At 28.1% G+C, this 23328-nt stretch overlaps 1 protein-coding gene across 3 annotated transcripts in view; it reads right to left on the bottom strand.

Moving 5' to 3' along the window:
* Positions 1 to 2146: 2146 nt before the first annotated feature.
* The window catches only part of LOC107441639 (nucleotide sugar transporter SLC35D1), a 54067-nt gene continuing 32885 nt past the window's right edge, over positions 2147 to 23328 (bottom strand). For all 3 annotated transcript variants that reach the window (XM_016054979.3, XM_043051152.2, XM_043051153.2), the window contains 5 exons: positions 16203 to 16295; positions 13286 to 13432; positions 9358 to 9440; positions 4168 to 4260; positions 2147 to 2926 (listed from right to left, as the gene is read on the bottom strand). In XM_016054979.3, coding sequence (XP_015910465.1) covers positions 4176 to 4260; positions 9358 to 9440; positions 13286 to 13432; positions 16203 to 16295 — 408 coding nt within the window. In that variant the 3' untranslated portion in view covers positions 2147 to 2926; positions 4168 to 4175. The remainder of the gene's footprint in view (positions 2927 to 4167; positions 4261 to 9357; positions 9441 to 13285; positions 13433 to 16202; positions 16296 to 23328) is intronic.

Genomic DNA, 23328 nt, shown 5'->3' with positions numbered 1-23328 from the left:
ATCTTACCTTGAAATATTAAATTAATTAGAAACTTTCCTCACATTTAATCAATTTCTTGAGAAAGCAGTAAAAATCTATGATACAAAACTTTAATGAAGAAAAAAAATTTAATTTTTCAACAAAAAAAAAAAGATTTTTAAATTCTATAGAAATTTTTTTTATTTTCTCATAAATTATTTTTTTAAAGTTTAAATAATAAATAAATAGCAGCTGTCCAATTCTTACATTTAATCATCTCTCTATTTTTTTTTTCTTATGTGGCATTCTGGTATTTCTCTACGTATTGGCAACACTACAGTTATTATTCATTTTGATAGGTGGTCTAAAGTAATAATTTAAGTAGTGTTAAAAAAGTAGTTATACATTAAGTATTTATTTATATTCATTTTGTTAGATTGCCTTAAGTAATAATTTAAGTAGTGTCAAAGAGTTAAATGTTAAGTATTTATTTAAAGTAATTTTGCATTTTTATAGATATAAAATTTAGTAATGAAGTGATTATTTTGATTCATTTTTGATCTTTTATAAAATGGCTGTAGAAATTTTGAACATAAATGGTGGTGCTATGGTGACGCATACTGTCATAACAATTAAAATGACAGAGTTTGCCTTTATGAGCAATAGCATGTGTACATATATATATATATATATAGATTTTATTATAGAGAGATTTTTTTTATAGAGAGATATTCATATAGAGAGATTTTAAATCATTTCTAAAATTGAATGCTTTGAAAATATTGAGGATTTCTCTTGAAAATAGTTAAAATTGAAATCAAAGGGCTTCCACCCAGGCACCAGCTAGAAGGTGAAAAAATTTGGTTAATATATTGTTGAAAATTAATTAAAATAGAAGGAAAGGGCAGGAGAATTAGATTATTTAAATACAGTTACGCTGTGCATTTGGTTCAGTGACCATTAAAGTTTATGTGTTGTACAAGATAATTTTCAAAGGGCTTCCACCCAGGCACCAGCTAGAAGGTGAAAAAATTTGGTTAATATATTGTTGAAAATTAATTAAAATAGAAGGAAAGGGCAGGAGAATTAGATTATTTAAATACAGTTACGCTGTGCATTTGGTTTGGTGACCATTAAAGTATATGTGTTGTACAAGATAATTTTCAAAGGCGACCGCTAAAAGCAGCTATATATTTTCTAAATTTTTTTTTCCGTTCATATATATATATATATTTGTGCTACTGTTTCACAACAATGCATTTATTATATAATTGTGGGGAAAGTGAAACAATCTAACAGTATCATTTGTAAGCATTACAAGTGCTTTTAGAAAGAATAAAGTTTTTACATCTTCTATCAATACGATATATTAATTTTTAAAGATGTCTGTGTAGTAACTTTTTTAAGTGCTGGCTGATGTTAGAGTTAGCATTTTTTGCTGTCCTATTTAAGCTCCCTGATAATCTTGCCTGAGTAGTTAGTGACTAAAGATTTCTCACGCACTTTCTTCAATACATAATGAAAAATATATTGACATTTTTTATATAAGTAGAACAGGTAAATCCATTTACAAAATGAATTTTTCTTTTTTGAAAAAAAAAAGCAGAAAAAAAAATTTTGGATAAACTATAAAAGAATTATAGAACAATGATTTACCATATAAAAAAAACTTTATATTTTCTTTTAAAATTAAACTTAAGACAAAACTCTTCTACTAGGTCAGTGAAATACATTTTAATTGTTATTCATTGCTTAGCCATTGTGTCCAATTGGCAATGAAAACTATATTTTGCTAATTTATATATAATTAAATAATATTGATAAAAGGAAAGGGACCACAAAACTTTAATACTGAAATTAAAGAACCACAGTTGTAAAAGTTTGAGAACCTTTTTTTTTAAAAAAAAAAAATAAAAAAAAGAATGAGTTTAATTAAGTCAAAGGAAAAATAAATTACTTTCAAAAAGTCATAAATATTTTAATTTTAAAGACAAGTTTTCAATAATTATTGCTTTTGCAAGAAAAAGAAAATTATAAACACACAAAAATTATATGAAATTAAAGGAATAGAATTGTTTATCTATAAACATTGATTTATAGACAACTGATGATATTTATTGTTCCGATGAACAAATTGAATCAATTTGAATGAAAAAAGAATTTTTTTATTTTTGCTAGTTACAAATATCAGCGTTTTCATAATTATTTAATACTTATTATTTAGATGTTTATGTACATAAAGTGCTCCTAAAAGAGCCAGTTATTAGACAGGAGAGTCTTAGAGTTAAAAGCTCACTATAAAATCTAATAGAAAAATCACACAATAAATATGTAGGTTTGCAATCATGGAAAAAGAATAAATTATGGAAATGCTTTTCAAACAAAAAGGGAGTTTATTATTAAAAGAAAATCTTCAATTGTAAGTTAAAGCTTTTTTTAAAAAAAATTATATAGTATTTTTATTTTTATGACAAAAAAACACATTTTTTATAAGATAAAAGCCGATTTTTTACAAATTCATTTATAATTCGATAAATTCAAGTATATTGATCATAAAATTTCAAATATATATACATACCCTATGTACACAAAAATAAAAGATAGTTTTAAAAGAAAAATGGAATTTTTCAGTATACATAATCACAACTTATATAAATCAAACGAATACTACTTATCAGCAAATAAATCAAAGAAATCTATCTGTAAATTCAGTTCATTAAAATAACAGACATTTGTGATCATTACTAATGGGTGATGATAACAATATTGCATATTTGACTTAAAGATGTTTACAGCTGAATGCAATAAACCAGTAAAATAAATACTTTAAAAATGAAAATACCCATTTTATAACATAGAGCTATAAATGAAAAATGTATGCAAATAATTTAAATATAAAGTTTCTCTCCGAATTTTCTTTGGCTCCTGATAAAGGCACGATTATGTGGCACATTTCACAAACAAAGCCTGAAATGATAATTCAGAATGAAATATACACTGAAACTAATTTCTATCATAGATTTAAAGATTTTAATTAATATTAAATGTCAAAATAATAATGTATAATTCTATAGTGTAGATTTTAAAAATATTATAAAATAGAAAAAAAAAAGATTTAACTAATGAAAGAGCAGAGTACAATGCATAAAAAAATGGACAACCTTCAATAACTTTTGATCTAATGATCCGATCTCAGGTTTCAGGACTTGATCTTAATGGTTTAAGGGGGTGACATCAAATATGCAAATTAATAACTCTGATGATATTTTGAGTAATGAAATCAGACACAAAAATACACTTTCAGGAATTGATGTTTAATATTAAACGATATAAAATAAATTAAAAAAATTCAATACATTTTTTCCAAAAAAAAATAATAACTACCGTTATCACCTTGTGCAAATATCAATGGAGAGTCAAAATTATTTGCAAGTTTCAGCAGATTAGTGCAGAGCAAAACCAGCCTAAACATTACAAAACAAAATGTAATAATAACACTATGAAACATTTTTCTGTTTGTCCCGCAGTGGACTGATCGCAAAGACATGATTCCGAGCAAAACACACAAATGAAGCATCACTGATCACGGTCAGTAATCGGTTGGGTGACCACTTTGATCAGCCTGCATAGGGACCGAGGGTACGAGGTATCAGTCCTTGTTAACTGTTCTACCATTAAGTGCTCGACTTTGCGTGCAGATCCTCAGGCTACCAAAGCAGGGGATCCATCCCCTCTACAGAGGATCAAAATTGCGATAGCATGTCTTCGGATCATCCTCAGGGTTTTTTTCCAATCCAATATCGTCCATCGCCAATAGCCAATTGTGCAGCTTTAGTGCAACATAAATAAAGTACCTACGTACCATGAAACCTTTTAACTACGATTCTCTTTGGCCAAAATTTGAATACTAAATAAAAATTTAATCTAAATATGTTCATATTAAAACTGAAGAAAAAAAAATTATTCTAAAATATAACAACATCACTTTTAATATATACTTATTGCATTCATAGAAATTTCTGTAAAACATATTAAAACACTTTTTTTATGCATTATATGGAATATCTACTTCAATTTGTTCATTTTAAAAACAAATTATGAAACTATCAATTCTGCTTGTAATAAATATGTATAACATGATTAGATTACATAGCATGAGAGCTTTTCTAAACTACTATAGGAAACTAATGAAAGGAGGGAAAACTTACGATGGGATTTAACCATGTCTTACTACAGGAGTTGAAGCCTTACTATCTTTCTGTACAAATGTAATGTAAGAATAGACCAAACTACCTAGCATACTAAAGAGAATAATATATTATTTCTATGCAGTGCAAATTTTACAAAACAAATGCTTTGAGTAGAATAATAATAAACATCAAACAGTAAAAAAGAATACTAAAAAATATTGAAATTACTTGAAAATGAATCTTCTTTCTTTATAAAATAAAAAGAATGAAAAGAAATTCAGGCGCATCCAGAAAATCATTCTAAGATGGGTTTTAAAATTAAATCTTAGTTTTATTTTTCAGGAATGTTGAACACTGAACTATTTGAAATAATATTGTAAGAGACATGGTGGCTCAGGGATAGAGCATTCGCTTTCCTATGGTGTGAACCAGGTTCAAATCCCAGCAATAGCTAGTTGATATGAATTCCCCACACGGCTCGCAGCATATACAGTGCTGACGTATAATATCCTTATAATTATAATTTAAAAATTATATTAAAAAATCAACACAAAAATACAGTAAAATAAGAAAATATTTACAAAAAATTTTCACTACAAATAAAAATTATTTATAACTGGTAAATTTCCATACATATTTTTCCCATATGTTCAAAAAAAATTTTGCCATTGTAAAATTTTGGGCTTAAAATTGTATTCAAATTTAAATATATATAAAATTGATTGTTCATAATTAAATTTCAACTTGAATTTAATGAAAACATACATTTAACAACACTAGCACTAAAAGTTATTTTCATTATGCAGGGATGAGATTAGCCAAAAGGCAAAAAAGCTGAATTTCCAAGATAGTAAATTTTACGCAAGCGCAGCCCTTTAATAATAAATTCCAGACAGTTTAAGGTAATAAATAATGTGTTGACATACAATTGCTTACTAATCTATTATTATAAAAACGACTACATTGATACTTAACATTTAGTGAAAATAAAAATTACCAATTGAAAAAATAAAGCTGGAAATTATATTTTTCCTCAGTTCACATATTACTTGAAAAACTACTTGGTTTAGCAAATTAAAACTACTGAGAATATATATTAATATTTCATTTCTTTTAATAAATACTGTTATGTGATTTATAGCAAATATATCAGTAATATTACTTTTTAAATTATATTGGGGAAAAAAAACTTTAACAATGAACCAAATCATTATGTTCATGTTATAGTCTAATCTAACTACAGCCCTTTGAAACATATCAATAACAGTGAAGTAGAAATATATAGTAACTCCTTAACATACAAAAATTGGTATTTTAGTTTGAAAAATTACATGACAATCAGCAACTGTTTAGATAATTGTTTTTTATTTGATAAGAATTTTGCATTTTATAGCATAAATAACAGCAATTACAAATAAAATTTTGATAATGAGTTAACTCTTAACTCTTTTTCCAACAAAAAAAAATAATTAAATTGAATCCCTTTTTAAGTTATTGCTTTTGTTTCCTATATCTTTTATGTTTGCTATATTTAGTCGTTAGTCCATTTTCAAACATTTTGTGACAAATCCTATTTTTTCTTCTTTGCTAGCACAGAATGTAAGTTTTGAATATATTCCCTTCCAGTTTATCTGATGTTGTAACACTTACATATACATACTAATAATCGTCGTTAGAAAAACAGTCACTTTTATAGTAACTAATTTTTAAAAAAAATTTACTTCTTACAAGAATCGCGAGAGTTGATCTTAAAATTGTGTGAATATGAATAACAATTATGGATTTTGAAATCACATGAATATGAAACTAGATATACGATTTTGAAAATGAGAAAATACAAACTGGGATATAGAATTTTTAAAACGCGTAAATACAAATCCCGATTCATAATTTTTAGATCGCGTAAATACGAATCATGATGCGTAATTTTTAGATTGCATAAATAAGAATTATGATGCATAATTTTTAGAATGCGTGAATGCGAATCCCAATGCCTTATTTTAAAATCACGTATAAATGAAAATCAATGTTTGATATTATAAACAGCATGAGCAAATCAAGACATTGAATTTTAAACTTGCGGGAATACGAATCGCTTCATAGGTTTTTAAAAAGGCGTAAATACGAAGCACGACGTACAATATTCAAATCGCGTGAATAAGAATCTCAACACGCAAATATGAAAAGCTATGTTTGATATTAAAATCGTGTGAATAAGAATCGAGATATTGGCAGACTCCAGGCTTGGGACCTCTAAATGGCTTGTCAGAAACAGCGTCGTTTGAACTACAAAAATCGGATCTATCTGGAGGGCGGGTAAAAAATTCGGAAAATCTTATCTGCTGCGAGTAAAAGGAGAGAAAATAGCTAAAATAAGTAAAAATGAGAAAGGATTGGTAGCTATGTAGTTTGAATTTTGTGTTTCTCTTTGAAAATGGGTGAGTTTTCCGAAAAAGCGGAATACTTATAAAAAAAAGTGAAATTTTTAGAAAAATCTGAATTTGATAAAAAAGCTGAAATTCAAGAGATAAAAGTGAAAAAAACGGAAATCAGCTAAAAAGCGGAAAAATCTCATCCCTGATTATGAGAACATTTTCGACTGGGTCACAGATGAAAAAAAAATTCATAAAAAATAAAGCTCTATTAGAATAAATTTAGAAAAATCTTTAAAACAATAGTTTGAATTTCGACTTCCTGTAAACTTTACAAAGGGACAGCCTCGTCATTTCATTCGTGGAGATACGACAACAAAATTTTACGAAGCGGGGGGAAGAATCTTAGAACTTGCTCTTTTAAAAGTATTTTGTGAAACTACCCTTTTTCCTTAAGTTGAGTTTGTGAAGGTACCGCTAAACGGTAGTAAATTTGCCCTGGACAGACCCCTGAAGACGGATCATGGGTTAAAGTCCCCTTGCCATCAATCTAACCATGGGAGATTTTTGTGGTTTTTGTCGTCGTGTAACGCAAATGTGGATTAGTTCCATCAAAAAGTCCTCCACAAAGGCAAATTTCTCCAACTTGATCCAACAGTATCCTTGCTTTTTGTATTAGGTTCAAAACTTCAGAGTTGAACATTGGTAAGACGTAAACTTAAATTTGGGTCAGCAGTTCAATGGTGGTTATAAAATAAAATAAAATATAGTACACTATTACAATAAGGTCATTTACAATACAATAATCATAATATAATATTCCAAACTATCAAACACTTATCTACAAAAACAAAGTTTCATGAAATTACTTGAATTCATGCAATATATTTATTTATTTATGACTATATTTTTATAATGCATTCATATCTTAAAAGTACAATGAATAGTAAGATTTTAAATTAAATTTGAGAATTAATTTTACACCAGAAAATTTATTTTAATAAATTTTTAAAACATAATAAAAATTCAAGTTGGACTTTTTTTTACGTGCCATATGTGCATAATGGTTACATTTGGGGTTTTATATATTTTAACTGTTTTCAGAATTATAAGTTTTGGACACTTTAATAAACTTTTGGACTGTTTGAAACATTTTGGTCAGTTTAGAACAAAGAATTTCTTGTATCTTATCCTAATCTAATTAGGATGGCAAAACCAACTGATTCCTATTGAAAGAAACACTGAAGCTTGCCAGACCATCAGAGTGAGAAAATAGACTTAAAATGAAACATTACAAGTTATAATAAAGTAATTTAATAAAATTTTCACAGCCGACTGAGTAACTGAGAAAAAATGAATGTCTCTAAAACCTGTAAGAAAATGTTCTATGAATTGAAAAATGGATGACAGAACTAAAAATTATGTTTAATAGTTTATTTTCTTTACTAGTAGGAAAACTATCAGCATTATTAAAAATCAAATAAGGAACTGTTTCAAGCAGCAAATATTCCCAATTCAAAAAATGTTAAATATATTAAATATATAGTATATTAAATAAATGTATAGTATATTAAATGCTCAGACACCAATACATTTGTAGGCATATATAGTTCCATGCAGATTTCATACTAAAATGAAGTTTTGGGATATATAAAAAAAGTAAGGAAGTAATTGAAAGTTTTGGAAAGGCAGTATAATGATAAGCATCATTTTCAAATTGTTTAGCAAATCCATGTTGGATCCATGTAAACAATAAGATATTTCTGCGTACGTACGATGCTGTATCTGGACTATTCCTACTTGGAAACAATTGTAAGAAAAATATATGGTTTGATATAACCTTGTCACTTTTGGAAAAACTTATAATCATAATTCTCCAAAATCTTTACTTTCTTATTAGTCTTATTTACTCATTATTCTAATAAAAATGGAAAAAAAAACTTTATGGTTGAATTAAAATCAGGAAAAAAGGGAAGGGGCTATAAAAATGCAATTTAATCATGTAATCGCAAAAGTCTGTTGAATACTATTTTGACAAAATGTAAAACCCACAAAAAATATAAACATTTATAGCATCCTAAAAGGATAAACACTCCCTGATATATCATAATTAATTTTTTTTGAAATAATAACTTAATATTTCAAGATTAAATATTTTTAAAATTACATTATAAAGATAAAACAATGCAAAAGAAAAAAAAGTGAAAAAGGACACTGAATAAAAAAATGTAGAGAACATATACAAGAACATGTACAATGTAGAAAACAAATACAAGAGATTATTTTGTATGTAGTAAAATTATTCAATAATGATAATTTTCATGGAATGTTTAAAGTAAAAATGTCCAAACTATCTTGAAATACAGAAAAGTTTTAATTAAGTAAGATTAAATTCCAGTTTAAAAATAAAACTATTATTGTTTGAAAATATGGAAGACTTAGATAGCAAAACTGATCAATGAAACCCATGTTTATTTAACACAAGATTTTATTGTCTCACAAAAAAAACTTATTAGTGAATGACCCTAGTAGCCAGGTTGACAATCTTAGCAAAATAGAAAAATTTGGCAGTGTGTTTATTTTTTTAGAAATGTAACAAAAATTGAAAAATAATAAGAAATAAAGTTTAAAATGTGACAAAGAATCTCCTACCTGATTAGATTAAAATTAAATAGAAATTTCTGAAATAAACTATTAAAAAAATGCTAAATAAAATTAACACAGTTAATTTATTTCTAAAAGAATTTTTTAAAAAAACCAATTCAATACACAAAATAAATGATTAAATGAAATAACTTAAAATGACAATTAACACATGAAGAAAATAAGTAATTACCTAATGTTGAGTCCAATGAAATTCGTCCAACTAAAGACATAATCTCCTCCTAAGTACATTCCAATGTATGTAATTAAAATATTCTGTGTGGGGACAGAAATAAATAAAAACTTGTAAATAACAATTATATATATATATAAACATATAGATAGATACACACACACACATCATGATCTATAAGATGCAATTTTATAAGACATAAATATCCAAGAATCACAATGATTTTACAATCCGTTCCTGCCATGTTCGTGGGTATAACCAAAAAATCAAAGACTAATATTTTATCCTGATAACATTCCATCGGCCATCCTCATGAGCCTGATGTGTCCTTGCCTCCAACTGAATTGCCCGTCATCTCTTCAGAGTCTTTAGACTCGAAACATCCAGAAGTTCAAGGCTCCGATATTGTTAGACAAATAGAGTCTCAAAGGTATGAGGTTCGATTTTCGGTCGTTGATCTCATGCATTCAACTTGCGTAGGTGACGTCATGGTCTGCGGGGATCGGCCAGTTTATTTTCATTTGCTGTTGGTCGCTCTTGCGTAGATCATGACGTCACCCATTATCTGTATTTAAGCTTCTGTTGAAGCAGATCATTTGGGTATTCTTTCTTTTCGTCACTGTTTGTTGTTGTTGTTACACATCCCCCTGGAGAAGGAAAGCCTAAACCAGGTCCAGAAGGCCTTGTCGCGTCAGTTCCCCATATATCTGCAGAAAGTCCCGATCAATCAGCAGCTGCTTATAAGAAGCGCCAAGGCAAAAAAGAAGGTGATCAGGACTAGCAGGTTGTAAGCAGGAACAAGGTTGGAAAGTCTTCTCCCCATTTTGAAACCTTAAACACTTAAGATGGCCACTACGAAATCTGGCCATGGTCGACTGGAAAGGCCAAGGACCGCTGCATGTTAATGATAGGCCAGTGCGGTTGCCAGCATACCGCTGATGGGATGGAGTACGGCGCCACACTGGAAGGCAAACGATGTTTTCCCAGGGAGTGGATCTCAGTGGGAGTAAGACGGTTCAAACAGTTCATAAGAAGATCACAGCCATTCTTGGCGAGCACATCAGCTGTCTCATTGCCATGTACCTTGACATGCGATAGGATCCATTGGAGGCTTATTGGTGTCTTCAGGCCTATCTCAGATAAAAGCTTCATAATCTCCTGGCCAGGAATATCCAATATTTCCCGCCAGTTCCTGAAATACTGAATAGCACTCCTACTATCGGTCAATATCCAAATGCAATTATTATCAGTTGTCTGGGCATAATTAAGGGTAGTTCCAATAGCCATGATCTCAGTTTTAAAGACTGAGCAATTGTCAGGGTTTCGGATACTGATCCTGACTTCACTATCATTGCTGTTGACAAAAACACCACTCCCGGTTCTACCGTCTTCCAACTTGCTACCGTCAGTGTAGATGACCAAGGCGCCAGAAGGGATACTATTGACAACCTCTACGGCCAACTGTTTCATCAGGTCTGGATGGTCTACCTGTTTATTGGCTTGAGATCTCAGATTGTCATTAAAACTGATGCCCCTAAGGGTCACCGTAGGAGGCAAACAATTTAGAGTGGTTGAAGGAACGACCTCAAATTCAATAAACCTCTCCTTTCTAGCATATTCCAATGGGGTGTGTCATTTCAAACGCTGACTGCCTCTCCAATTCAAGATGTATGCAGCTGTCCTGTTAGAATCACCAAGGCTCATTAGTTTATTAAAATATTTAAAGGAACCAATTCTAAATCTCATTGCCAGAGGCATAATATCTGCCTCATATAGTGCCACTTCATTGGGGCAGCTATTCCTTAACCCAGTGATTATTCTAGCTGCACTCGATTGGACACGATCCAGGATCTTTAAATTAGAGGCAGAAGCGGTTTGAAATATTTGATAGCCATACTCAAGAATGGGCCGCACGAGGGAACAATAAGTATGTCTAAGAGTAGAGGCATCAGCGCCCCAGTCTCTACCCGAGATATACTTCAAAATTTGTAGGCGCTTTCTCGCTTTGTCTGCATTTTCTCAATATGTTTCCTACAATTTATCTCAGGATCCAAAGTAAAACCGAAGTAACTTGGATGTTTGTCACAGCCCAGTAACTGATCAGAAAGATATACAGCGGGAGTATAATTATATAGGTGTATATTTGTGGTGAAGAAGCTACTAATAGATTTTGAAGGGTTAAAGTTTAACTTGTGGGAGAGCGAAAAATTCCTTACAGCCTCCAAGGAACCATTAGTTTAAGATTCCAATTTGCCTATGTCTGAACCACTAGTCCACAAGACAATATCGTCTGCAAAGATGCCAATCTGACATGGAGAAACAGTTTTTTTTAAAGTTATCTCTATGCTATGCTATGCGGTCATTTGAAAGTTATCTCTATACTTCTTGGTTAACAAGGAGGATTTACAAAGTTCCCATGTTTTATTTGTGAGTGGGACAGCCGTAACAAGTCACAACATTGGGTCAAAAAAGAATGGCCGAAAAGACAAAATCTTGACCCAGGCACCAAGAACGGTATTCGAAACAGCCTAGTTGATCCCAAAAAAGTATTGTTATCTCCGCTACATATAAAATTAGGTGTAATGAAGCAGTTTGCCAAGGCTGTTCCAGAAGACGGCGATTGCTTCAAATACCTGTTCAAAAAGTTTCCAGGTTTATCCCAAGCCAAGTTGAAAGGGGAATCTTTGTTGGTCCAGATATCCACAAACTCATGAAAGATAAAGATTTTGAGACTAACATGACAGAAACACGGAAAAAGAAGCTTGGGTTGCTTTCAAAGATGTCGTCAGTAAATTTCTGGGTAACTACAAGGATCCTGATTATAAAGAAATTGTCATGAAAATTCTGGAAAAATTTAAAACTTTGGGTTGCTCCATGATTGTCAAAATGCATTTCCTTCACTCACATGTGGACTTTTACACCGAAAATTTAGGAGCAGTCAGCAAAGAACAAGGGGAAAGGCTCCATCAAGTTATCAGAGATATGGAGCATAAATATCAATTAAGATGGGACAAGAACATGCTTGCTGACTAGTGTTGGATGATAGCTAGAGATAGACCTGAGATTAAGCATAAAAGATCATCAAAATAAGTTTCAGAGGAAAACGAGTATGTGCTTAAATATAAACTTTTTTCTTTTGTTTGTTTTGTTCTTTGTTTCAAACTTTCATATACACCTACATAATATTTGTTATTGTTGGTTAATCGTCAATTTTACGTTAAGTTATCTTTAAAAAAAATTTAAATGGTATGCTGGTGATTTTCTTCTAGAAAGTTATGTAAAAAGTTTAAACACATGAAACTAATTGTTTTTCTCTCGACCAGACGTGACTTGTGCAATCTGGTAACAGTATTTTTTGTTCATTCTAACCAATTAAATATTAGCTGATCACTCAAAAATCAATTTACTTTCACAAGATTAAATTTTACATAGATCAAAATGAATGAAGACGACAGTTACCAGATAGTACATACAAAATTGTTTGAGAGAATTCCTTTCCAAATAGGATTTTAGTAAAAACATTAATATCGATTTTACAAAAAATCTTGAAGCGATTGGGGAAAATGAAGGTCATTTTCAAAATCAGCACATCAAATAACATATAAATCAACAATAACTTCTCTTGCATTTTTCAAAAACTTCAATTTCGCAGGCTTGTGTAATTCTACCGAATTGTTGGCAGTCATTGCTATTGACCTCTCCATAGTTTTCTCCAATATTTTTGATACAACATTATTTATTACAACAACCTAATCTCAAAACGAAAGGCGCATTTGAGGAGTACGATTCATGTGATTTTATCGCTGATTTTTTTTCCAGCAATTACTACTACGGATTTCATTATTTTTTATTGTGATGATTATTTACAAAATGCGAAGAAGAAAATAATTTGTCTAGAAACAATAAAACTTTTAATGAATGACTTTACCTTTATGACACCAATAATTGTTGTCGTAAGAGCTGAGTTGTAAGCTGTACATAAAACTGTTGAGTACATCAATACGAATCCCATAAAGCATGAAAGCAAGAAAGAAGTCAGGAACATCATGTCTGGCCATTTGTAAAAGGCAAATGTCTACAAGAAAATAAAATGAAAAAATTGAGAACGTCACATCATAAATAAATAAACATTTGCCTTATTTTTTAATAATAAATAAATATTTACATTTTTTCAAACAACTAATAATTATTTGCTTTCTTTTTAACATTTAATTTAGAATTCCGAATATTTCTTAGCATTACTATTAACAGATAAACTTGCCAAAAGAACAATTAGTCACCACTGACAAATGAAGCATTTCATCAGTTCGCACCAGAAGTGGGTTTGGTAGGTTTTAGGGCCGAATCATTGATATGGCCCTTACGCAAGCCAGCATGCTTATTTAAACATACTAATACCAGGTATTTTGTTTCACTCAACATCTTCATGATATTTCTATTTTTAAATGACAATACCAACTTGGACTAGAAGAATATGTAGCTGATTTTATTAACAGAGCAACAAAAAAAAACAACATTTTAATAACTTTTGATCTAATGATGAGATTTTCACGCACTATGACTCAATAATTTATTATCTAACAATAATTCAATTATTTCAATAATTAATTATCTAACCTTAAAGATGCTAATTAATTAGTCATATTTTAAGTTTTGAAATCAGACATAAAAACATACTTTCTCTGAATGAACATAAAATTTATTTCAGGGGATTGGGATTTTAGACCCTCAAAATATGAGGGCAATTTGAGAAATATGGTCCCAATAGTTAGGCAATATAAGTGTTTGAAAATTTGATCCTCTTGCTAATTTCGCATCTTGCCATTTCAAAGAAATTGTATTTTAAAATTTTTATTTCTCAAGAACTATTTGACCAATTCCCTTCATATTTTGGATTTTCTCATTTAAAATTAGCTAAATTAAATTATTTCAAAAATTTTTATACTTCACAATTATAATTTTAATATGGAATTATCTATGGGAAAACCATTTTTAAAATTATAAATAAACTTTTCTGATTCACTTCATTAGTTGCGGAGATGCAGATAAAAAGTGCACAAACGTGAAATTAACCTAAATTTTTACCAACTTTTCTCATTTTTTTTATGCTGAATAAAATTTTAAAAAAGTTGTATTTTTAACTTTTCAATTCTCGAAAACAAATTAATTGATTCAGTTCAAATTTTGTATACTGTCACTTAAAATTCCATAGTTAAAAATGTTAGGATAGTAATTATAAGCAAAACTTTGCATAATTTACAATTAAAAAACTTTTTTATAATTCAAATACTAAAATAAAAAATCATGAATAACTATAATAGTTTATATTTTATGTAGAGCTATTTTTTGATAAACAAATTTTATAATTGTGTGGCAAAATTATTTGATTAATTAGCTTAAACAGTTCTAGCTAGAGATGTGGTGAAATAAGCAAGAAGTGAAATTAACATTATGGGGTCCAATTGACCCTAATGTGTCTATTGAGACCATAGTTTACAGATTGTGGCCGATATTTTGAGGATAAAAAATTTAAATACATTAAAAAAAGCAAGTTCATAGAGAGAAATTGCTTTGTTGTGTCTGGTTTTGTATCTGATTAATACAACAGAACAAAATATATTTATAATATAAATACAGACCATATAAATTGGGCTAAACATGTAATTAGGGATGAATTTATAAAAAAAAAGTTGTTACACATTTATTCTGTTTTTAACTTTTGCTTGAAAAATTTAGGAAAGTCACATCCAAAATAATATACATTTGTAATTTAATCTTGTTGTTCATAAGTAAGAAATGCCGCTAAAATTTCACAAGAAATTTAAGCTTAAATATACAAATTATAATACTAATTTTGAAGTCAAATTATGTAGTAAGTTCTGTGAAGAATTTAAATATTATAAAATTAAATTAAATCATACTAAAAAACTTTTGACAGAAAGGAAAAGTGCCTATGAAAATATTATATGCTATTGAAAAAAATTTTGTAATTAAAAAAAAATTATAATATTCCATATACTACACAAAATAACTACTAACTACAATTAAAAACTATAAACATCACTTAAATTTTATCTCATAGAAATCGCTGCATTCTAATTTTGAACATTTTTTTTCTTAAAAAATTATTTCCTATTAATCATCCGTTAAATCATTTACCTTTCAAAAAAAAAAATCATGAAAATTTGTTTTAAAATATCAAGCTAGTGAAATGATTTTAAAGGTGTATTACATGAAATAATTTTTAAAATACCACTTACATGAAAGCCATAATAAGGATATTTATTTGTTAAATTATAAATAAATCATGAAAATTTTTTTAACACAAAAAATACCGATTTTGAGATTTTTAAAAAAATTGAGAAAAAAATATTGTTAAGAAAATTCTAAAATTTTAAAATTAAGGGCATGCATTCCTATTCCCTAGCCTGCAATGCTACCCCTATAATAGTGGACCACAGAAACTCCAGTTTAACGAAGATTTTAGAAAAGAATTTTTGCCCAAAGTATTAAATCCAAATTTTAATGCATTTCTTTAATTTTTTTTTCAAAAAAAAAAAAAGGTTCTCTGCCACTGCAGAATCCATTAGACGCAATGCTTAAATTTTTAACATTATATTTCGTTATTGCTTGAAATCGAATAAGGTCAGGGTGTTATTCAAAATAATAACACCCTCACCTTATTCTATATATTGTATTATATATATTGCCACCTTATTCTACATATATTGTTTTTAAGTATTCTATTCAAAAGAAAATCATTGTGATTTAGACATGATTAATTTATGGTTATATTTTGTTCATAAAAACAGTCAAAAAGAATTTAAAAAAGCAAAATCATTTACCTTTTCTACTTCACCTGAATACCACCACAATATAGTTAAAGGCATTATCATGAATAAGGCATTATAAAAGAGCAAACCATATTTGCCCAACTCCTAAAAATTATAAACATAAATAAAAAATCACGCAGATCTATATAAAATGATTATTGTAACAATCAATACAAGTTAGAATTTAGAGTAAAATTTGGTTGAATTCTTAGTTTAAATCATAATTCATCTAAATATAATACATAAACATTTTAAGAGGACACTATACTGCAGGGGAAACTTTTCGTCTCAAATTCTCCTTCACCTCAATAACTGATATAAAATTGAAAGTAAAGAAAAAGTGAGTTCAGACAAACATAGAGTGAGCCATAAAGTTTCAAATACTGGTAAGAAATTTTTAAAATATCGAAATAAAAACATGAGAAGATAATTTAGGATTACGCATTGGAGAAGTTTTCTTCCAATAATTTGTTTGCATTTTGATATTTAGAAGAAAAAAAATTTTCTGCCATTGAAACATCATGACTTACTCTAGGTCTGCCTAAATTCACATAAATTAGTTATGGAGATGAAAAAGAATTCGGGATGAAAAGTTTCCTTCACGGTATGGCGTATTCACGAATATAGAGCATGTTTGCAATATTGTAGGATTTTCTTCCTCCTTCATGTGCATTATTTTTCCAAAGAATAATATAGTGAAACATTATTTCCTTCATAAAAAAAAAAATATTAAATATTCAGATCTAATATGTGCAACACAAGATATCATACTATCATTTTTCAATGTAATCATGACACATATATGCATCACTTTTTCGGCACTATGATTGTGTTGTAAATTTAATACTCAGTAAAATAAAACTAGTTATAAAGGTAACACATATTAAGAAAAGTTGTCATTATAACAAACTTATTATACAAGGTGTGTAGCCAAATTTTTCAACAAAAAATAAGCACCTTTTAAACATTAAAATAATATATTTAAGCACTTTAAAAAAATATCATAATTAGAGAATGCGTATTAATAAAAAAAATTTCTTCCGATTGTTAAAAGTTCTTCATAACTACCTAAACAAAATGCAAAATAGTTTTCAAAGAACTTTACATGATCATGATGAAATAAGTAGTTACTGTCAAAGAACTCTTTTCTTGATTATATTGGCAACCAAAAAAACAATTTATACATAATTTTAAATAGATTCAATACTTAGTGGCTCATTTTTTTTAATTAATAATTACTTTATTTAATTATGTTAAAAATTTTAATTCAAAAATAGATTTAACTTAACTATTACTTAAAAAGGTTATTGATTGTATTTTTTAAATTTAAATTAAAGTTATTTCTTCTTCTTCTCATTGGCACAACAGCCCAGGATGGGCCTTGGCCTTCTCAACAAGCCTATGCCCAGACATTCTTCCCTTAGCCAAGGTTCTCCAGTTAATTATCTTTAAAATTTGTAGGTCCTTTTCAAGGCAGTGAAAGTTATTTATAAAAGCATAATCAGCAGAACATTAACAAAATTAATATTATTGATCATGCCGAATTTATAAAGATAAGTAAAGAAGAAACAAACTAAGAAAACTTTAATAAACTCATATTACAAATGTAAATTAGTGAATGGTCCCTAATAAATTTTTATTAAAATTTGTTACTTTCAGTATTACTTTAATGAAATGATTTTTCAAAAAAATTAAATAATTTTGAAATGTAAATGTAAATAAATATTGAAGCTAACCATTTTTGCCAGAAGATATTATAATGTAGTCCCTACACACATAATATTAAACAAATCTGAGATAAGTGAATTTTTTATTTCAATTGTTTTTAAATCAAATCATTAAGCAATGAATTTTTGAAATGACAAATCTGAATAACATAAGACTTTTTGCTGCATTTAAAATATTGAAAGTCCCTCACTTCATACTTCTTCAAAATCTTGCCTCTAAATATTATTAAGCTTTTTCATACAATAAATTAAGAGCACTGAAACTTTTAAAAGTAAAAATAAAACAAAAAAACTAATAAGTAAAAAAAAAGTAATAAAATACAATAAAAGTTTTGAAAAAATTATACAATTAGTGCTGGTCCCTCAGGTAAAAAATCTCATGTATAAAAAATTCAATTAATTCCTATGCTTATTAAATTAAATGAATAAAAGGAGATGGAAATTTTGAGGTGTTGAAGCTTTGTAATTTTTGACTACTCTGGGGAACCACATGAAACTACATAATTAGTGAATGATCCCCAAGTCAAGTTCAAAGAAGATCAATATCTCGCCAGTAACAAAGATGATGGCACTGGACCAACGAGGAAATTAACAAGAGAAGTAAAATTTTCCTTTGCTATTGGAGAAAAAAAATTTAGTTCGACACTGTGACAAGTGAAAATTCGAAATATTGTTCGGTTCGATTTCAGAGGGAGGAAAATGAAGCCTGAAATTAAGATTCTCCAGCAAAATGCAGAAGAGTTGTATATGAGAGTGCAAGAATTTTTCCCACTTGCAAGTATTTCATCAAACATGTAAAATTATTGGCGCTTTCAGATACAAATTAGCTAGCAACAAAAATATTTTAATAAGTTCTAGTTCTTAAAACTGATTTTTTTCACAGTTTTTTTTCCCATTAATAGCAAAATTATTAAGTAACAAAAATTCAACAACATTTTCAAAAATCGTGTTAAAAATTCATGATCATATCATTTTTTTTCCAAAAAATATTTAGAAGAATTCATGAACATTTTTGAGAAATGTTTATAAACTGTAATAAGAAATCAATGACTAATAAACAAATAACTAAAGCAAGTTGCAAGTGCATCAAGTGTTTAAGTGAAAGATATTACATTAAATGTCTTAAAATTTTTTTAAAAAAAAAGACTCTTACTAAAAAAATTCTGATTTTCTGAACTAAGAAAGACTGGGCTCATTTCCAATCATTAAAATTAAAACAAGCAAATGTCTGAAAAATGAGATTTTAATAATCTTCAATTAAGGGAAGAACTAAATTATGCTAAATTTGAATTGATCCAAAAAAAGGTTATTCAATTATGGGACAAAAGACAAAAATTGATGCCAATACATTTGTTCTCAAAATTACAATATCCTAGAAGATATAACATAACAGGCCAAATTTTTAAAGATTTTCATTAGAACTATATAGCTAAATAATGATAATAGATCAGAATAAATCCTGTGAATAAATAAACTCAAAAGTAGAACTGCAATCACTTCTAATCTCTAATATTTCAAGTAAAAATATCTCTAATAAATAAGTAATAAACAAGAGCTTTTACTTCTTGTAAGAAAAAAAAATGGGAGAAAGAAAAAGAAAAGAAATACGCTGAAATCTGAATCAGCATTTTTTTCCTTTACAGATAAAATAAGAATAAAAACAATTTGCATAAAATAAATACTATAGATATTTCTTGAATATGGAATAATATAAGCTGTAACATTAAAAAATTTGATTTGAGATTGAATATATTTAAAATCTTCTTAATCTGAGGCAGAGAGCATTACAAAATTAGATGAAATAGGTATTAATTTTCTACTAATTTAATGGGAAAAAAAAGAAGAAAATTGGAGAGTTAAGTAATTTGTTTACTTTTAAACTTTAAAAAACAATTTTGCTGGTTCATCCAAATTTGAGTAGAATAACTAGTTTATATAATTAAGCTTACATTAGTGTTATTCCATAACAATACTCTTCAGTGAAAACTGAAGAAAAGGGGCAAATACAAGGCACATTACAAATTTTTTAGTAACAAATCAGCAATTATAACAAAAATACAGGGCTTTGTGCAGATCATAGTAGAAAAAGTAGTGAAAAAAGTGACTAATATTCCTTAAAAAGTAATAAATAGTGGCTTTATTAAAAACAGTGTTAATATTCAGGCAACATCCTAATAACCTTAAGAATATACAACTTAAAGGAAAAAATTTGGTTTAGAAACATTTATTGTTGTAGCTGTTTATTGCTTTAATTTACCGCTATTGAAATTTTTTTTTTGTAAAAATTACATAATAAATATTTTCTAATTTTTCCCAACTAAAAAAAAAGTTCATGTTTGGTTTTAGCTGTTATGGCTTAAAGTATTATATCAAAGAAGCAGTGAAAGTATACAACAAAAATATTTTCGCTATCATGTAAAGTCAGTATACATTTATTGAGATGTGCTTCTCTTCCGGAGTCAAAACACAATGTGTTTTTAAACACAAGGTGAAGAACTGAAAAAAACGTTAAATAACAATTATTGCAAAAAAAAAGTACTTTTACAATAGAAATGGCGCAAAACGAATGTGGCAAAAAGTTATTAATGAAATAAAAAATAATAATATTAGATTAAAAATATCAAAATTGGAAATATGTGCAAAACTGGAGACATGTGATCATTGTTCTAAAGGGATTGAATTCGAAATATGCATATGTAAAATCTTTGTATAAAAAATATAAAGTGGAATCACAATAGAACCGTTAAAAGTGACTTTTGAATAAATTGTGAAAATGTTTTGAATAAATTAGCAAAATTGTCATTACAACATCGCATTAATCAAAAATATAACTCTGTATTAATATGAAATTAAATTAATGCAAAAACTGTCGGAAAACATTAATTTACAACATTTTTTTTTTTTTTCATTTTTTTTATTTCTAATGGCAGGCCAATTTAAAAGAACAAAATGGATAAAACAACAAGAAAAACAAGGCAAAAAGAGATAAATAAAATTGAATGCATAGTGACATGCAATTAATTTACAACATAATCACCATGAATCGAGTGTGTAAAAACACTTAACTCTAAGTTGAAAAAGGCTAGTAATACATTGCATTAAAAAACCACGAGGAAAGGGCTGAAAAAATTATAAAAATTTGCCTGAGAGCCTAAGGTAAACACTAGAAATAAAACTGTAAGGAATCACAATGAAATCAAATACGTCCAAGAACGATTTTCGAATAAATCATTAACAAATAGCTGTTACTGAAATACATGCTACATAATAAACATTGTATTAATTAAAATATGGAGATTTAAAAACCATGGGAGAAAAAATTATTCGAACTTTGTCAATCATTTGACTGTTTAAAACGATTATAAAACCAAGTAAATTTATGGTGAATCAATTTGAAATTCTCCAATTTAAAATTCGTGTGTCATAAAATTGTATAAAAAACAGCATAATTTGTAAAACCACATAGAAAGACTGACAGCATTCGTAATAACAACTGACATCAAAAACAATAAAAAAAACATCAAATCATTTTTTTTTTACCTTCTTTATTTGTGACATTCACCTGAATTAGTATTGAAAACGATCCAGTTTAAACTGTATGTTAGAATCTCTGATTCTCAATTAAAACAATAAAAACAAAAAATATTGTTCAAATTATGAAATTCTCTTATATTCACAACTCAAGAAGTATTTATGAGATCTCTCTGGTCCCATATCTCACAAATAAACTCACCAACTGAATGCATAACAAAATTAAATAATAAGTGAAAAAAAAAGAATTCTAAAAAAATTATGAAACAGTAGCAATGACGATGCATGCGCACTGTTTACTATTACTATTGAACACATTTGAAGAGTGTGATGACGTCCAAATAAGGTGCGCACAACATCAAACCCAAAATAACACCCATTTTGCCAATGGGTAATAAAAGTAAACATTTTATTTACGTTTTTCCTTGGGAAGAATGCACTCTTTTATGCACTTTTAATGAAAAATAAGAACTTTTAAGAGTGCTTAATCTCTATTATGCAAAATTATGCTCTACTGAGCACATTTAAAGAAACCTACAGGAAAAGGAAGTTCGATTCAAGGAGGAATACAAAAAATTTCATGTTCTGCAGCTTCACAACAGATAAGAAAACAAAACTTCAGATAGATAGATGATGACTAAAATCATTCCTCGATACAGTGAATGGCTCTCTTGCATTCCAAGAGAAATTGATTTGAAAGTGGAAATTTCTATTTTTCTTCACATATTCAATCCTCTTGTATGCCCCATGCATAGTCCTTCTTTACAAGAGCAAGAGGATTGTAATATTACGGGTTAAGGGAAATGTGAAATCTTTTTTTTTATTGAAATGAGATAGTGAGATAAGTGACTAAGCCTTTAAAACAGTGAGAAAAACAATGAATAAAAGTTACTATTTTTTAAGATAGTGGCATTAAGTGAGAAAAGTAACTCACGCCTAGCCCTGAAAATGCCATTTATATATGCTATGATACTGCCTTACATTATGCCAATCAAAATTTAGCCTTTCATGTTTTATTTTATTAGAATATAAGTCTTAAAAAAATAAGACACTTTTAAAACAAATTATCTTTAAATTAACAAATTATTAAATTATCTTTCGATTTTCAAATTTTACATGGCTTTTGGCAAGCAATTGAGTAATTCTAGTTGCAGCCTGTCATTTCAGAATTTTTGTTTAAAATTTTTTGAGTCTCACACTCTTAAAGTTTATCCAAAGTTGCATTTTGCTCATAGAAATCTGCATTAAAAAAAACTTGATATAGCTTGTGAATAAAAGCTCTAACAAAAAAAAAGGAGGTTGCTAGAAAGGGGGTAACTAACATCTTACTAACAGAGAGTTTGAAAATTTAAATTTTAGCATCATGCAACTCCAAAATTATAAATTCTTTGTTTGTGGATGTTTGCAAACACATGATCTCGAGATATGTAGAATTCTGCAGATTAAGGGGAAATTAGCATGCCTGATTTGATCAAAACTATTCTTTTTTTTCTATTACAAGAATTTTAAAAAATTTAAATATTATTTTATACATAATTTCATAAAAATGAAGTATAAAATCATTTAAATTGAGTTTTAAAAGAAATAAATTACAGAAAAAAATTCTTAAATAACTCTTCAAAAGTAGATAAAATAAAAAACAACACATAGCATGGATAGGGTGCGTAGCCAAATTTTTCAACATCTTTAAACTACTTTAAAACAATCAAAAATATTTTTAAGTATTATATACATCAACAAAATTCAAAAAAATTTTCAAAGACTTTACATAATCATGATAAAATAACTAGTTTCTGACAAAGAACTCTTTTCTTGATTATATTAGCCATTTTAAAAAGATCAAGAGGTTCTTAGGTCTGATATAACAGGTGGAAAATGAA

This window comes from Parasteatoda tepidariorum, chromosome 3 (assembly GCF_982258835.1).
Source record: "Parasteatoda tepidariorum strain Cologne lab strain chromosome 3, Ptep-v5.0, whole genome shotgun sequence".
Taxonomy (NCBI): Eukaryota; Metazoa; Arthropoda; class Arachnida; order Araneae; family Theridiidae; genus Parasteatoda; species Parasteatoda tepidariorum.
This window is presented reverse-complemented; position numbering and strand designations above follow the sequence as displayed.